We start from the raw sequence: 17,266 nt of genomic DNA on the forward strand, positions 1-17,266 counted from the left end.
CCAAAGGACGCTCAGAGAAAGCATGTGGAGATCTCCGTGTAAGAGCTCAGATTAAGTTGGACTGTCTAGTTTTGAGGAGAAAAAACACCTGAGAGTTGACACAAGTATGTGTGTAGGAACAGAATTAACTTGAAACCTTTGCACTGTTATGGCACATTAGATGAAATTACAAGTTGCACACCAAGAGATGAAATTATGTGTTTTTAAATATGTATACATATTATTAGGAGAACTTGATACCACAAGACACTTAGAAGGTGCATTTGGTTCAATCACCTGCATCGCTCAAGCAGATTACCTCAGGTTTGTTCATATACAAAGAGCAGCAGCTACCACAGTTAAACGTGAAAAGAGGTCTGTCATTGTGCCCTCTTCCTTCACTTTCTTGGTGTACCCTCTCACACCTTGACCACTTGCCCCCCACTTACTCCTATGCTGGGACCCATCCTCAGATCCCCACCAACTTTTCTCATTTGTCTCACCCTAGGGCAAGGACATCCTCTCATCTACCTACCATCAAGAATATTAGATGATCTGTTGGGTTGGTTGTGTCCAGGTGCTGACCCAAGGTGCAGGAAAAGCAGGTCCCCATATGTGAAAGGGGCTTCCCATCCCCAGAGGAACAGGTGCCACAACCTGGGAGACTTCATTTCAATAAACTAGAAGCATCTCTTTGGAAAAGGAGGATATCAGCAGCTCTCATCACAGATTGTAACCATACTCTATTCCACAATACCTAAGAAAATTCAGACCCTTTATAATGACAGAAACACTCTGTTCAGAAAACACAACCTTTTAGGGACTGGTTCTGCTTTGACTGGGAGCTCTGCCAAGGATTTCAGCTGGAGGAGGAATGAGGCCCTTCATTTCAGTTAGAGCAAAACAACACAAACAGCATCACAAATGCCCATCTGGGACATATACAGGCAGGGAAGTCTGATTTCTTATCTACCTCCTCAGAATACACTGAAGTATTGAGGCTTTCTGCTTCTGACTGTCTTTATTGCATTAAATTTTGAAAGCCCGTAATCTCTAAAGCCACTGTTAAAAACCTGCCCCTCCTTTTGGACTTGTGAACCAGAGCTGAAAGCTTATGCCAGTCTTCTGACTGACTGGAAAGAAAAGTGCCAAGAAGAAAAGACAGGCACTTCTCAGGAAGACCATACATCCTGCATCCTGTAGAGAAAGGCATCGAGGAAGCTACTCTAGCAATATCACTGTCTGAGCTGTCTGTGCAGGTGACTTAGCACTTCTGAAATTAGACATGGATTTCCAAAATGTCTACTATGTAGAGAAAGGGTGAGGGGGAAAAAAATAGAAGATCCAAAACAATATATTTGGCAAGAACATTGCAGAAACTGCTAGTACATGCTGCGGTCCCAGACCCAGTGGGCTGTTCTTACCTCATTTGTTTCACGTAGGTGAACCTAGCCAGGATGTTTTCTTTAGTCGTGGGCAGAGTGACAAGAATGGGACATCCAAATAAGGTCACTCAGGATGTGTTTAACAACACTGGGTAAAGTCTGTGGCAAAGGCTCATGCACACACATACACACAGAGCATCCACTGCACATACCGTTGAGTTAGTGCGTCATTATTCCTAGAATAACTTCTGGAGAGGCACTCCACCCTTGTATTTCCAATGCTGAAGATGTGATTGTCCCAGAGCCAGTTATTATACCGATTTTAAGGAAGAGGAGGGAGAAGGAAGGGCCCCTAATTTCTCTGACCGCTTTGAAGAGATGCAATGCAAAGAAAATTGTTAAAAGCAGCGGTAGTTTCAAATCTGCCAACCTAAACTCCCTTGTGATCTTTGAAACAGCAGAGAGCGAGGCTTCCTGAGGCCATCCCAGAAAACGAGAGAGCACAGAGTTCTGCAAAAGGACAAGCCACACACCTGTTTAAATATAAGTCAATATGTTTTATTAAGCAACACTGCTACAGGTGCTCCTACATGATGAAAGGTAGTCCAGCACTGTGAGGGAACATGCATTTGTACTCGTAGGAGAATCCTGGAGGGCAACCCAATTATATTGAGTAGGAAACTAATTTTTTTAACCTGCAAATTTTTGATGGTACATAAAGCACTTTCAAGGTAACTGAAGGCAAATAACTTGTAGTAACTTAAATTTGTTGTTAAAAACTTGCCTTTCTCTTGTAAGTCCTTTGCAGTTGACTGAATCAATAAAAGAAAGGAGTTACTTTGCTAGGATCTGGACAAAGGATGACAAGCAGTTGCTGAGATCAGGGGTTTACAGATTTGAAATGGTAAGTTTTGATCAAAAAATGACCTGGAGCTGAAACTCAAAGCAGTCAAAATGGGGGAAAGTCAGATCCCAGGCTGCTTCCATGACCCTAACTCAGTTTGTTCTGTGTAGTTTTGGGTATAATTTGCAGTTAAATGATCATATTTAAATAAATTACAAAACTTTCGACTAAACATTGGCTTCATTCTGCACAGAAACTTATTATGTTCACTTACAGATATTCAGTGTTTTGTGTCCCATTTGCTCTGTGTCCTGGGCTAGCACTCCTAACACACCCTGTACCAGTGAGGCACAAGCATCACAGGCATTACAGTTGAGGCACCTGGCCCAGCTGACCACCCAGACTCACCGACTTAGCCAGACCTGTGCTGCCTCTGAAGTGAGGAAGCAGCAGGAGCAGGCCTGGGACAAAAGTATGGCTGAGAGAAGGAGGGGAATGAGACCCACTAAGGGGCAAGACATCAATGATTTTTCCAAATAAATTTCAGCCTGCAAGTTGGGGCCTGTCTTATCCACCTTTTCCTTTCAACCTTGCTCCGAAGTGAGAATTTCCTCACTTTACCTCCATGGTTTCCAATATCCACCATGGGTGATACCTCCAGGCTGTCTCCCAGCTGCCTTTACAAGATGTTTCCAAGGAAAGCCCTGCACCACTGTGGCACCTGACATGGGCGCGTAGCACCCCTGCAATGGGAAGTGGAAAATGCGGCTATGCGGCCATCCTGACCATAGAAACATCCACATTCAGTCCTAAGGCATGGGTCTGCCCTGTCCTTTCCCACCAGCATGCCTCCAGCTCCACATGTGCTCACACTGCTCTTTTCACAGCATCCACTTTCCCTCCTACTTGCTTAAAAATGTAGGCTCCTCCAGAGGAGAAATTCACCTCTTTCCATGTTCGAACAAAACTTAGCACCAGCTGAATTATTCTTTGGACTAAGGTGGCAGTTAAAGAAGAACAGCAGTTCTGAGTTTGCTGAAATGCCTTTGGTCTTCAAATTCAGTTCCATTTTTTTCTTCCCTCTAAACTAAGCAAAATCTGTAAGACTGCAGCTAATTCTTTACTGATAACTGAGGAAAGTTGTCTTGATTGGTCGAACATCTCAGAACAATATAGAGATCTAAAAAAGCAATATTGACATATGCGGTAGAAGTTGCAGAAATATTACTACTGATGCAATAGCATGACAATACAAGAGAAGAACGATTGTCATCACTTCTATTAGACTAATAGACAGCTGAAAAAGTAAGCAAGCTTTCATACACCTGGTTACTTCATCAACAGCTGAATGGGTAGGAGAAGCTAAGTGGCATACTAACAGAGGGAATAAATGGATCAGCCTGAAATTAAAAAAAAAAAAATGCACTGTTAAAAAAACCCACAATGCAGTGGGCATTTATACGTTTAAAACAAAAAAAAAAAAGTCTATGAAAAAGCAAAATTTGCATTATCATCCTCACAAGCAGAGACTTAAATTTGCTTTAGCCCAGCAGCTTAAACAGAACTCAGTAAAGTCTGAAGTTTTACTGACCCTATGGGAAACTTTTGCAAATGCCAAACAGTTTAAGCCTGAGAAAGTAGTCTTTGATTCTTTGAAATATAAAAAAATGAAACAGCTGCTCACAACTGGCATGTGCTAAAAAGGGGTTTGAATAAATTTTTCAAACATCTGAGAACTGTTTCTCTACAGCTAAGACACCGGAGAGAGATCAGATCAGTGCATAATGGCAAGCACAGAAAAATTTAATGATGAATATCACAAATATCAAACCAGAAAAACTGCATTCACAGAAGAATCACAAAGAATTCCAAGGGGACACACTATCCTATAAGTGCCTCTCGCAGAAACTTTTGCAACTGTTTCTGAAGTATACATATCCACATTTCCATGGTAGTATAATGAAACAGAGCAAAGGAAAAGTAAAACAAACAACAAAAAAAATAACCCAAACATTTGTTTTAATACCAGGGTGAAAAATATTGGTGGATAATTTCAACAATAAACAGATATATCACTTTAAAAAAGAGAAGAAAAAATAACCCTCCTTTCCTTCCAAGCTATCTTTTAAAGTAAAACATTTCAGATGTTATAACCAGTAAAACATCTGTAGCCTACATTGCCTCTCAGTGAAGACAGCTTTGTCAGTCTACTCAGTTTAAGACATGACCCTTATACACTTTGGCTAAAAAATGCTGTCATTTACACAGGTGTATATACAGTGACGCAAGTCTCTAGATTTACACAGGTGTGATAGAAAAATTTGGCAGAGTTTTGCTAATTTTAAACAATAAAAAAAATCAAATAAACTTTTGCAGTTGGTTGTAGTTGCATCAATCCATAATATGTTTGGTGCTGATGACACTGCTCCACAGCTTGTTAACAAAACTAAGAATTTTGCATACTGCGTCCAACTAGAGACTGTAACTGAAACTAGGACTGCTACAATTAAAATCCTCATGTTTCTTTAAAAAAAAACATTATTATTTGGTACTCTTTTCAGTTTTGTATTAATTTTTGAAAGAAAACTTAACACAGTCTAGTTTTATATCCTGTTATTCCTATCATCGTTGTTTTACCCGTATACACAGTGACCCATTAGTACAGCTTTTCCATACAATAAATGGAACTATATTTTTTTTTAAATCAGAAAATTTGTTTGTAAAGCCGTAGAACATTGGCAGGACAACTGAAAAGTGATTTCAGGTTTGATTCAGATCCTAGATCTACTGGCCATGCTAACCTGTATGACTCTGTAAAAGACTGCCAGCCAGATGTGCAATGCAGGAATGAACTTGTAGTTTTTAAGTGTTTTACAGGTAAGTTTCAGCTGCTTAGCCAACTTTAAATTATTTAGGCGACTCAAAATGAAACTGGAGAAATAAAAGGGACAGCTTATTTGAAGTGGGTTGTGCTCATATCAAGTTTCCTTTACTCGAATGGAGGACACAAATACAAGCCCAACAGGCTCACTGCTAAACTTACATCATAATGAAGGGGCAATCGGGCCCAGGACAATCTAATAAAAGCTTTTGATACATATGCAAAGTATTTTAGCAGTATTTGATGTTTCCACTAAATCAGAATGTATTTGGGAAACTGAGAGGGGAGGTGGGAATCTGAATAAACATATCTGAGAAAAAAGATAGTTCAGGTCTGAAGGGTCATTCCCTTCAGTAAAAGTAAAGTGCAGTGGATTGCTCTTCCTGGATCTAACAGTAGGGGCGTGGGAAGCTTTCAGATGTCACAGGGTTGTAGATAACATTTGAACATATGATTAGCTTTCGTGAGCTGTCTTTAGAAACCTTACATTTTTCCCCCCCGCACCTTAGCCAGAGATCCTTCCCTTGAGGTTTTGGGACACTTAAAATGTTGCTTTGACAAAAGTCAAGGATGTGGAGAAGTTTTTCCTGTGTGATGTCACTTTGCTGCCCTTTATAAGCCTCTGCAGGAAAGAAGGGAACCTATCTGAGGATCCACACTCCAGACACAGGAGACCAAGGGAAAGTGAGAAGCACAGAGGCGTACCAAGTTGCAGATACTGATCAACGGGTAGGAACAGTGAGCCATGCTGCAGACCAGTCCCTACAGCTGCCTGGGGTACACGCTGCTGATACTCTGTAGCCTGAAGGCTACCCTCGCCTTTCCCAACTCCTCTCCACTGCTGAATCCCAGCTGGAGGAATGGAGATCACCTGATGCACCTCTACACGGACACAGAGAGGAACAGCTTCCATCTCCAAATCAACGCTGATGGCTACGTTGATGGTGTTCCTCACCAAACCATTTACAGTAAGTATCTTACTATGGACCCTCAGTCTTCATGGGAGCAGGGGAGGGAGAACAAGACTTTTGTTTTCTCACTGCCTATAGAAAACCTTCTCTCATTAGGCAGGCAGACAGAGGAGTATAGATATGAAATGGAAAATATACATAATTATAATCCTCCTTTTGTTTAACAAATAAACAAAATCACTCCAGAGGAATTTAGCGGATAGAGAATTTCATTCCTCACCTAAGAGAAGTAAAGTCCTATGGTTCCTGCGATACTCTGAAAGCAAAAAGTACCTGAATTATCCTTCACTTCATGATTTTATCCACAGCTTCTTGTAGAAGTTCCTATCAGAGGTTAGTGATGACATCCTCCATATCGCTACTTCCCATTGCAGTGACAGTATTGCTAAAGGAATTGCACTGAGGGAACTCAGCACAGCTGTGGTGCAAAACTGATTGATAGCATCTGTAAAATCTTTATTTTCAGGTAGAGAGCTGACAACTACTAAAACTAGGTCATTTCCTTACAAATACATCAATACATCTCTGCATCGGAAATTGGTTTGTGAGGCAGGCTTCAGATTTGTGTCTTTAATGTAGGTGCATGTCAGAAACTCAGCTGTGCATAGAACATGGGTAACTGAGCAAGCAACAGTTGATTAAACAGTGGGAAAATACAGAAGGCCAGATTGTCATAAAAGAAGTGCTAAGTCTCTGGAGTAACCATTCCCTACTGTGACTAAAAGGTTCTCAAACTGTCTCATCATAGTTTATTGTCATGGAAAACTAAGGTGTTCTTCTTCCTCTGCTGAATACCTGGCCCAAAAACTGTAGTTAGTAGAAAAATGGGGGGGGGTTATGACTTAGGGTTCTTTCAAAGCATTTAAAAAGTACTTGTCTTTTAGCAGCACTCAAATCACAAGCAGCTAGGCATCATAAAGTCATGTTTATTATTGTTGCTGCCATAGTGTTTTCTTCATCCACTCATTTAAAAATGTAAGCATATGTAATGATGTTTTTACATAAATATATAAGGAGCAAAGGATGTTTTTAAAAGTTATAGTTTAATCAAGGAGAAAAAAAGGATCAAGTTCTGCTATTTTATTTTGTGGTTTTTTGGGAATTACTAATGACACACTTGCACGGATGCTTGCACTGTCTTGTTATTCTTCCTTCATATTTAAAGGTTTTATAAAACTCATTTTGGTCAAGAACCAGTGTGATATTTTAGAGAACAATAGCCAGCAAAATACCATATTTTGCTCATATCTGCCATGAAGCAAATATACACCAATATTTGGAACGGTGAAGCGGGAAGGGTGGAAATGAGACAACGCAATGGGTCATGAAAAGGAGGGTGACTGAATCTCTGCCATGTCACCATGGTACCACTGAGTTGCCAGATAAATGAGAAGCGCAAAGTTCTGTACCAGGGCTGCAATAACCCCCTGCAGCAGCACAGGCTGGGATGAGGCTGGATGTGTATATCCCTCCCAGGAAGGACCCAAGGGTTACAGCAGGCATTGAGTCAAACACAAGTCAACAGCACACTCACTTTGAGAGAAAGGCAAACCACCTACTGCGGTCAGTAGTATTCCCACTTTGCTTGACCCCAGTGAAACTGCTCTTGGAGCACTATAACAACTCCAGTTCAAGATGGATGTGGAGAAACCAGAGCTGGTCTGGCAGAGGGTTTTCAGGATGGTCAGGGGCCTTTAGCACAATGTATTGGGAAAGGTTGAGGGAGCTGGGCTTGTTTAGTATAGTAAAAAGGAGGTTAAGGGTAGTCTAATACCATAGGGCAGTCACAAAGATGAGGGAGAAAAACTCCCCTTGGTAGTGGCCGATGACAGAACTAAGGATAATGGCCCCATCCTGTGGTTTAGGACTTCAGAGGGGATGTTAGGGAAAAAAACTGTCTTTGGGAGGTTAGTGCAGCACTGGAACAGGGCACCTGGAGAGGTAGTGGCATCTCCATCCTGGGAGCTTTCCAAGGTTCAGACAGACAAAGCCAGGGCTAAGCTCGTCTAGGGTGGGCAACAGTCCCAGTTCACGTGGGAGGTTGGTTCAGACCCCCAGAAGACACTTCCAGCCAGAGCATCTGTGGATCTGTAAGGCAATAGTACAGTGTTGAACTGAGTCCTGGATTTGACATCTTTGTTTTTCTAAACAGGTGCCTTAATGATCAAGTCCGAGGGTGCTGGCTCAGTAATAATCATAGGCGTGAAGAGCGGATGCTACCTATGTATGGACATGAAAGGAAACATTTTTGGTTCGGTGAGTAAGCTTTACTAAGACTCAAGACTGAAAGGCAAATGCACTCTGCTACAGTGGTGCCTGTTTCCTCAGCTAGGGCAAATCTGCATAGCCACAGTAGGAGGATGCAGATTTCAGCAAGCTGAGGACCTGACATTTAGGTTAAACTTTCCTCTGTTCTTTAATTGCATTGAGTTGTAGAGCTGATAAAAACCATCTGAGTTCCTGCTTGGGTAAACAAGGGAAGAATTAGATCCAATGATGGACCAATCTGAATTCCTGCTGTAGCCTAGAGCCATGGGTTTGGAGAAGCTCAAACAATGCAGCCTTGTCAAAGAAAACAATGTTATCATTATAATATCTTTGCTGAAAACATGGGCACACATCTTAGATCTACATTTGACTAAACCTGAGTTGTCTGAGTTACAGAGCTGGCAGATCAAAAAAACACCTGCTGCAAGTTCTCATCCCTCTTTCCGTCTTTAATCGGCACTTGTCATTCACCAAAACCCTCTGCTCACAGGTGTCATATGTTTTTCCCTAAGCATTACTTCAGTCAAGAGGACTGCGTGTTCAACCACAGGACGCTGGAAAATGGATATGATGTGTACCAGTCTCCCAAACACAACTTCCTGGTTAGCTTAGGCAGAGTTAAACAAGCTTTCTTCCCTGGTATGAATCCACCACCATACTCCCAGTTTTTGTCCAGGAGAAATGAAATCCCTTTGTTTCGATTCAACACACCGGAGCCCCACAGAAATACTAGAAGTGCAGATATCGATCCAATGGATCCTCACCAGATCCTGGTCCCACAGAGAAAGATCTCTGCATTCGGATCTCAGCTGCAGCAGCAAGCAGACTTTTCCCACATGCCCAGAGAACCCATGAGAATCAACCAGAACGACGTGGTCAACCCAGATGATCCATATGCTATGATGGATGCCAGGAGGTATGCGAGTCCTCGCTTTCATATTACAAGATAACTGGGGACCCACCACTTGCAAATTGAAGACAAAAGGAACTGTCTGGCAGACTCACTCTGTTTTCTAACTCTCAAAATGGCTATTATAAACCCGAAAGACACTGGAAAAAAAATCCTCCATTTCAAATGTTTTACTTGTAGATAACAGTTTACTGAAAAAACAAGGTGGACATTTTCCAGTTGGGGCTGTTTTACTGGAAAGAAGATACATTTTTGAAAAGAATATACAAACTAAACATTTTAGGGTCTGAATCATGTTTAGTATGCATCAGTGAAAAACTGAATTCACTTGAATGAAATAAGAAATCAATGTTATGGTACTGATGTAGCTAGGAAGAGACCTGGAGCACCTGAGATTCCAACAGAGGCAGAGAATCTTCTTATTAGCACCATCCCTGACTGCGCAAGCACAGCAGACAAACTGACTGATGGTGTGCTATTTTATTATATAAAAATTACTAGATATGTTTTTAGCTGTTAAGGTTGGAGCTTCAGTCTCTTTTCATGCCCACATGAGTGAAAAAATGATTGGTCTGCTGTCATAGGAGCAGCATACATGGAAAATTGGAGTAACTGATAGGAGAACAGGACAGGATCAAATGGTCTTGTGTAGAAAATGTAATTTCTGACGCTTATTGAATCCTAGCTGAGGTCTGGGAAAAAAAGAGGACAGTCTCACTGTTCCGCTCAAGTCCTTCTCTATCGCACTTCTATATTCACTAAATTCTAGCATAACAATATGGAAATATAATGTAGAGACATTCAATAGTTTTGCTTATTTCCAACCCAGAGTGAATTACCAGGATTACTAATAATCAACAGTGTGTTAAACAGGATGGTTTGGTTTGCACACTGCTGAACTACACAGGGGAAAAAAATAATAAAAAAAATTATGCCTTATACGTGTTAAACTATTAATAGCTCATGAAGACTCTCATCTAATAGAGAGAAAATTAGGTTTGCATTTAGAAAAGAAGAATCTAAGTTTAACGTACATGTTTCTATGTAGTTCTGACCAGGTATCAGATGCTTTATACTTGTAAGAGTGAAATTACTTTAATGTCAATCAAGAAATCTCTAATGTTGACAAAACCTTTTCCCTATATTGGTATATGTTATGGGTAAGTTTACTTATCAGAATCTAACCTCCATATATATATGCCTGAAGTTTACAAATCTTTAGTTAAGATGTGATATCTGCAGAGAAGAGCTTTTTATTGTAATTCAGGTGTCAAATTGTTAGCCAGTAGAATTCAGTATAGCTTGATTGGTTTTAATGGAGCTATATTCATTTCCACAAGGACTCTGAAAATTGTGTACATACTTAGCTATTTTTTCCTTTATTTATTTTCATTTAATTTGATTTTCCTGTAACCTTAAATCTGTGTGGTTTTCAGAAAGTTATTCTTGACGTACTCTGCAGAAATCTAGCAAGGTACTGATGGGCCTAATTCTGCTGTTGGAATAGTTTTCCTATGTGGAGTGGTTCCTAATTCATACAAGTTCTTAGGAGCGCAGGACAAGTCAAATGATTAGTATTAGACCAAGAGTTCTGCCTCATAATTGGTTGGTTTTCATCCTCTAAACTCATCATGTTTTTGATTAGTTTCAAAAGGAAAGGAGTGATTCTAACAGATTTAGGAGAATTGCAGGGTGGGCAGATAGTTGTGTGTTTTCTTGCTTATTCAAAATACAGCCAGACTTTTTACCTTGCTGTCTATACAGTGGAGAGGTGTGATTTTATTTATGTGCTCTAGTTTAATAATTTTACTTGATCCCTATACCATTCTTCTTGGCTTTTGCTCCTTGAGAACTCTGGACTGCAATTACACAAGCAAAGTTTTCATTTTGCATAAATTGTTGTAAGCTCCACAGAGTCCTCTAGGACTCCGAGTCATTGGACCTACAACAATTTGAATAATGAGAAGTTCTGTCTCAATCCATACCAAATTTTGATGAGAAATGTCAGTGGGATTAAATGTCTATATGATATCTATATTCATACATTAGAATAAAGTAAGAAAGGTTGCTCACTCCACCAATAGCCAGGGGATTTAGTCCCTAAGCTAAGAGTGAATGCACAATGGATTTTGCATCAAAAACTGTATTTGTAACTTTAGAGAACTGTATTGAAATGTCAGAAGAATTAATTCTTCAGAGGAGATGCTGGCCATCACCAGCTAGTAAGAAAGCATTACTTATTTATATTGCAATATTTATTTATTTATTTGAGTGGGTCTTAAGTCCCACAGAATATTTATGAATATTTATGACAACATATTATAGAGACTGTTTCTTTTTATAAAAGTACCAATAAACTTTTCCTTCTCTCCAAATGGTGGATTTTGCATCATCTGTTCAAGCTCCTCATTCCGGATGGACTTGGGTGAACAAATGGTACTAGCTGTATCTGAAAATTTGTGTGTCCCACTACCCCTTGTGATTGTCAGCCTCATAGGCTGCAGCTTCCTGGGTGTTTCATGCACCACAACCATGAAAGTTCTGTGAAAGACGTTGAGAGAAACAAAGCCTTAGTAGGTCTAGACTGATGTCACAGTTTAAAGCTGGGCCGGCTATTAAACCTGCGGCAGATGCTCTCTGTTATCCCCCCGCCCTCCTCCCAGAGGGAAAGGGAAAAGGGAGAGAGACTTCTGGGTTGGAAAATTAAAACAGTTTTAATAAACTATAATAATGAAAGAGAGTATAATAACAATAATAGAAATAATCAAATATATACAAATATATATACAAAACCAAGATTGAGCTCCCCTGAAGTCAGCCACGTCACCACCGGCACTGCAGGGCAGGCTCCGGGAAGGCCCAGCCTGGGCCTAGCGATGGTCGAGAGCTGGATTCAGGAACGCACAGATCGGGATTGGGGGCAGCAGGAAAACAGACGGAGTCCTCCTTGGACACTGGCCATAGCAGAAAGAGAGCAAGACCCTCGTGATCCCCCCGCTTTATACGAGAATGACGTGTATGGGATGGAATACCCTCGTGGTCAATTTTGGGTCACTGCCCTGTCTGCTCCCCCCTGCAGCTGCGACCACCCTTCGGCTCTTCACTCGTAAGCAGTGAGGAATTCAGCAGTGACCTTGGTTTTCTCTCAAGAACACGTACAGCAAAAGCCTTTCTGCACAACATCCCTACCGGTTGCCCCAGTGATAACTACAAACTTCGAGCGTTATCAGTCCTGGATAGCAGACCACTGTCTGCAAAAAATGCAGTTAGTTTCAGAAAGTGCAGTTACTTAGAGGAGACTTAGCTGAAAGTAAAAATCACTGAAAGGAAAATCGGCCTCGTTTAGGCCAAACCAGGACATTCCAGCCCTTATTCCATACCATTCACGTCATACTCAGATCACCACTAATTTTCCATTTTAAAATATATACAGATAACATTAGTTTATGATTCATCTATACAAAAAAAAAAGTTCATCAAGTTCATTTAGTTCAGGATTGTGGGTTTCCATCTGGCTAGGAGTCTCCCAGGGTAGGAGAGATGGTATGAGCTTTGTCACAGTTCGTGCCCACGGGTTGCAGGTTAAAGATGTCAGTCTCGAGGAGGTTACTGGACGCCACTTGCAGCTAGCTCCGGTCTCATCACCACTGCTTCAACCTGAAAGACACTTATGAACACTGTTAGTATTATGCAGCAATTAACATCATGCAGTTCAGAATTAAGTATTCTCACCCAAGATCAGATCACCTTCAGGGACACATTGGACTCCACCATCCTGCAGCATCACCCACCAAGTACATCCAGGTCCTTGAGCAAAAGCAATCCCATGAATGGGTTTACCTTTGCCCGTAGCAGGAAGAACCCAGACAGATTTTTCCAACAGATTCCTTTCATGCACCACAGGGACTTTATCCCCTTCTACTGTATGTAAAAGGTCTGACTGAGCAGGGCCAGCTCGGTTGATAGATCCTCTGGTGTTAACTAGCCAGGTAGCTTGTGCCAAATGCTTATCCGAGTTTTTAAAGGTTCCACCCCCCATTGCTTTTAGGGTAGTTTTTAATAGCCCATTATACCGTTCAACTTTCCCAGATGCTGGTGCATGATAGGGGATGTGATATACCCATTCGATGCCATGCTCTTTGGCCCAGTTATCTATGAGACTGTTTTTGAAATGAGTACCATTGTCCGACTCAATTCTCTCTGGCGTGCCATGTCGCCACAAGATTTGCTTTTCGAGGCCCAGGATAGTGTTCCGGGCAGTGGCATGGGGCACAGGGTATGTTTCCAGCCATCCGGTGGTCGCCTCCACCATGGTAAGCACATAAAGTTTACCCTGGCGGGTTTGAGGGAGTGTGATGTAGTCAATTTGCCAGGCCTCCCCATATTTATATTTCAACCACCGCCCCCCATACCACAAAGGTTTTAACCGTTTGGCTTGCTTAATTGTGGCGCATGTTTCACAATCATGGATAACCTGTGCAATAGAGTCCATAGTTAAGTCCACCCCTCGGTCACGAGCCCATCTGTATGTTGCATCTCTCCCTTGATGACCTGAAGTGTCATGAGCCCACCGAGCTAAAAATAGTTCACCTTTATGTTCCCAGTCCAAATCTGTTTGGAACACTTTAGCAGCTTGATCCGCTTGTTGGTTGTTTCGATGTTCCTCAGTTGCCCGACTTTTAGGTACGTGAGCATCTACATGACGTACCTTCACAACTAGTTTCTCTAGCAGAGCAGCAATATCTTGCCACAGTTCAACAGCCCAAATAGGTTTACCTTTACGCTGCCAGTTGCTTCGCTTCCACTTCTTTAACCACCCCCACAAGGCATTTGCCACCATCCATGAGCCAGTATAAACATACAGCCTTGGCCACTTTTCTCGTTCAGCAATGTCTAAAGCCAGCTGGATGGCTTTTACCTCTGCGAATTGACTTGATTCACCTTGTCCTTCTGTGGCTTCTGTGACTCGTCGTATGGGACTCCATACAGCAGCTTTCCACTTCCGATGCTTTCCTACAAGACGGCAGGATCCATAGGTGAACAGGACATACTGCTTTTCATCCTCTGGTAGTTCATTATACGGTGGGGCTTCTTCAGCACGTGTCACCTCCTTTCCTGGTGGCATTCCGAAGTCTTTGCCTTCTGGCCAGTCCATAATCACTTCTAAGATTCCTGGGCGATTAGGGTTTCCTATTCGAGCCCTCTGTGTAATTAATGCAATCCATTTACTCCATGTAGCATCAGTTGCATGATGAGTAGTAGGAACCTTACCCTTGAACATCCAGCCTAGTACTGGTAATCGGGGTGCTAGGAGAAGCTGTGCTTCAGTACCGATTACCTCTGAGGCAGCTCTAACTCCTTCGTATGCTGCCAGTATCTCTTTTTCAGTTGGGGTGTAATTGGCCTCAGAGCCCTTGTATCCTCGACTCCAAAATCCTAGGGGTCGACCTCGAGTCTCCCCTGGCACTTTCTGCCAGAGGCTCCAGGTAGGACCATTGTCCCCAGCTGCGGTGTAGAGCACATTTTTAACATCTTGTCCCATACGGACTGGTCCAAGGGCTACTGCATGCACAATTTCTTGTTTAATCTGTTCAAAAGCCTGTTGTTATTCAGGGCCCCACTGAAAATCATTTTTCTTTCTGGTCACTTGATAAAGAGGGCGTACAATCTGGCTGTAATCTGGAATATGCATTCTCCAGAAACCCACAACGCCTAAGAAGGCTTGTGTTTCCTTTTTGTTAGTTGGTGGGGACATAGCTGTTATTTTGTTGATCACCTCTATCGGGATCTGGCGACGCCCATCTTGCCATTTAATCCCTAAAAACTGGATCTCCCGGGCAGGCCCCTTGACCTTGCCTCTTTTTATGGCAAAACCAGCTTGCAGAAGAATTTGAATTATTTTCTCCCCTTTGTCAAAAACTTCTGCTGCTGTATCACCCCATACAATGATGTCATCAATATATTGCAAATGTTCTGGAGCTCCACCCTCTTCTAGTGCAGTCTGGATCAGTCCGTGGCAAATAGTAGGACTGTGTTTCCACCCCTGGGGCAGTCGATTCCAGGTGTACTGGATACCTCTCCAGGTAAAAGCAAACTGTGGCCTGCACTTTGGTGCCAAGGGAATAGAGAAAAATGCATTAGCAATGTCTATAGTGGCGTACCACTTGGCTGCCTTTGACTCCAGTTCGTATTGAAGTTCTAGCATGTCTGGCACAGCAGCACTCAGAGGTGGTGTAACTTCATTTAGGCCACGATAGTCCACAGTTAATCTCCATTCTCCATTAGACTTTTGCACTGGCCCTATAGGACTATTAAAGGGTGAGCGAGTCTTGCTAATCACTCCTTGATTTTCTAATTGTCTAATCAGTTTATGAATGGGGATCAGGGAGTCTCGATTGGTGCGATATTGTCGTCGGTGCACCGTGGCAGTAGCAATTGGCACCTGTTGTTCTTCAACTTTCAGCAACCCCACAACAAAAGGATCCTCTGAGAGGCCAGGCAAGGTAGACAGCTGTTTAATGTCCTCAGTCTCTACAGCTGCTACACCAAAGGCCCATCTATATCCTTTTGGGTCCTTAAAATACCCTTTCTTAAGGTAGTCTATGCCAAGGATGCATGGAGCATCTGGACCAGTCACAATGGGGTGCTTTTTCCATTCATTTTCTGTTAGGCTCACTTCGGCCTCCAATACAGATAACTCTTGCGATCCCCCTGTTATTCCCGAAATACTGACAGATTCTGTCCCTTTATGATTCGATGGCATGAGGGTGCACTGTGCACCAGTGTCTACCAGGGCTCGATACTTTTGTGGTTCTAATGTGCCAGGCCATCGAATCCACACAGTCCAATAAATCCGGTTATCCCTCTCCTCCTCCTGGCTGGAGGCAGGGCCCCTCTAATTAAAGATTGGATTCGTGCAGCTCACGGGGATTGGACCTTCATTTCCCCTATTCACTCTTGGAAAAAAGGGATTTGAGGCCCATCTACCCTGACTGGGGTCCTGCTCATTGGTAAGTGGAGCAGCCATCCTCCTAGGAAAATTCTCTCTGGTATTTCTGTTAGCTTGCAACTCACGTACTCGTGCCTGTAGGGGTACTGGTAGGTTGTCCATGCCATCTGTTCATGTCCTCCCCATAATCACGCAGGGTAAACCACAGGATACCTCGTGACGTGTTCCGTTTCCTTTGAGCCGGTCCAGTAGGAGGGCGTTTCCTCCTAAAGGCTCCAACGCGGGCCTGTGTAGGTAGAGATTCAAGTTTATTCTCGATCCTGGACAGTTTGTCTGACAGTTGTTTAAATGAGTCCTTGTTCTCCTTAGTCAGTTTTTCCACAGCCAAGACACGGGCCTGCAGTGGGGAAGAAATACTATCTTCATACTGTTGCATATAGTTAGCCATTTTGCCCACACTAGGTCGTGCCATAGCATCTTCTCCCCAGACTAATATTGACAATGTATGGGTATGTGTTGGTGGAGCACTCTTCACAACCTTCCGGAACATGGATCGGTTGCATTCCACTTCATCAGGATTTACAGGATCTACAATGTCCTGAGGGTGTTTATAAATGATCTCTTGCACCACTAGTTCTCTAAGGTAGTTAATACCTTTTTCTATAGTGGTCCATTTGCTTAGGTGGCTCATAACATCATCTTTATAGGGATACCTGCTCTTTACAGCTGACAAGAGTCGCCTCCAGAGACTGATAGTGTTTGACCTTCTTGGAAGCATCTTATCAATACCACCATCTCTGGACAGGGATCCCAACTGTCTGGCTTCTCTACTATCCAATTCTATGCTATCTGCCCCGTTATCCCAGCATCGGAGCAACCAGGTAATAATTGGCTCACCGTCATAACGACTAAAATCTTTTCTTATATTTCGCGGTTCTTTCAGGGATAAGGAGTGGTAGGTTATCTCTACTTCCAAGTCCGAGTCCTCCTGTGATTGTTCTGCTTTAGAAGGACCTTTCTTGTCCTTCTTGTGTAATGGGCCTTCTTTAAAAAGACGATCAAGGAAACCCCCCTCTGTG

The 17,266-nt window shown here is 42.4% G+C and overlaps 1 protein-coding gene across 1 annotated transcript; it reads left to right on the top strand.

Moving 5' to 3' along the window:
- Nucleotides 1-5,834: 5,834 nt before the first annotated feature.
- On the top strand, nucleotides 5,835-9,278 carry FGF23 (fibroblast growth factor 23). The gene is made up of 3 exons (XM_068402356.1): nucleotides 5,835-6,057; nucleotides 8,213-8,316; nucleotides 8,841-9,278. Exons 1-3 carry the CDS (start codon nucleotides 5,835-5,837, stop codon nucleotides 9,276-9,278), a joined length of 765 nt encoding a protein of 254 aa, XP_068258457.1.
- Nucleotides 9,279-17,266: the final 7,988 nt, after the last annotated feature.

The sequence above is a fragment of the Nyctibius grandis genome, chromosome 5 (genome assembly GCF_013368605.1).
Source record: "Nyctibius grandis isolate bNycGra1 chromosome 5, bNycGra1.pri, whole genome shotgun sequence".
Lineage (NCBI taxonomy): Eukaryota > Metazoa > Chordata > Aves > Nyctibiiformes > Nyctibiidae > Nyctibius > Nyctibius grandis.

Bases quoted from the DNA above. Each gene is read 5' to 3' on its own strand.
- FGF23 (XM_068402356.1), top strand. From the start codon at position 5,835: ATGCTGCAGACCAGTCCCTACAGCTGCCTGGGGTACACGCTGCTGATA. The intron at 6,058-8,212 runs GTAAGTATCTTA...TTTTCTAAACAG, and splicing joins TCCTCACCAAACCATTTACA to GTGCCTTAATGATCAAGTCC. The intron at 8,317-8,840 runs GTGAGTAAGCTT...TTTTTCCCTAAG, and splicing joins AAGGAAACATTTTTGGTTCG to CATTACTTCAGTCAAGAGGA.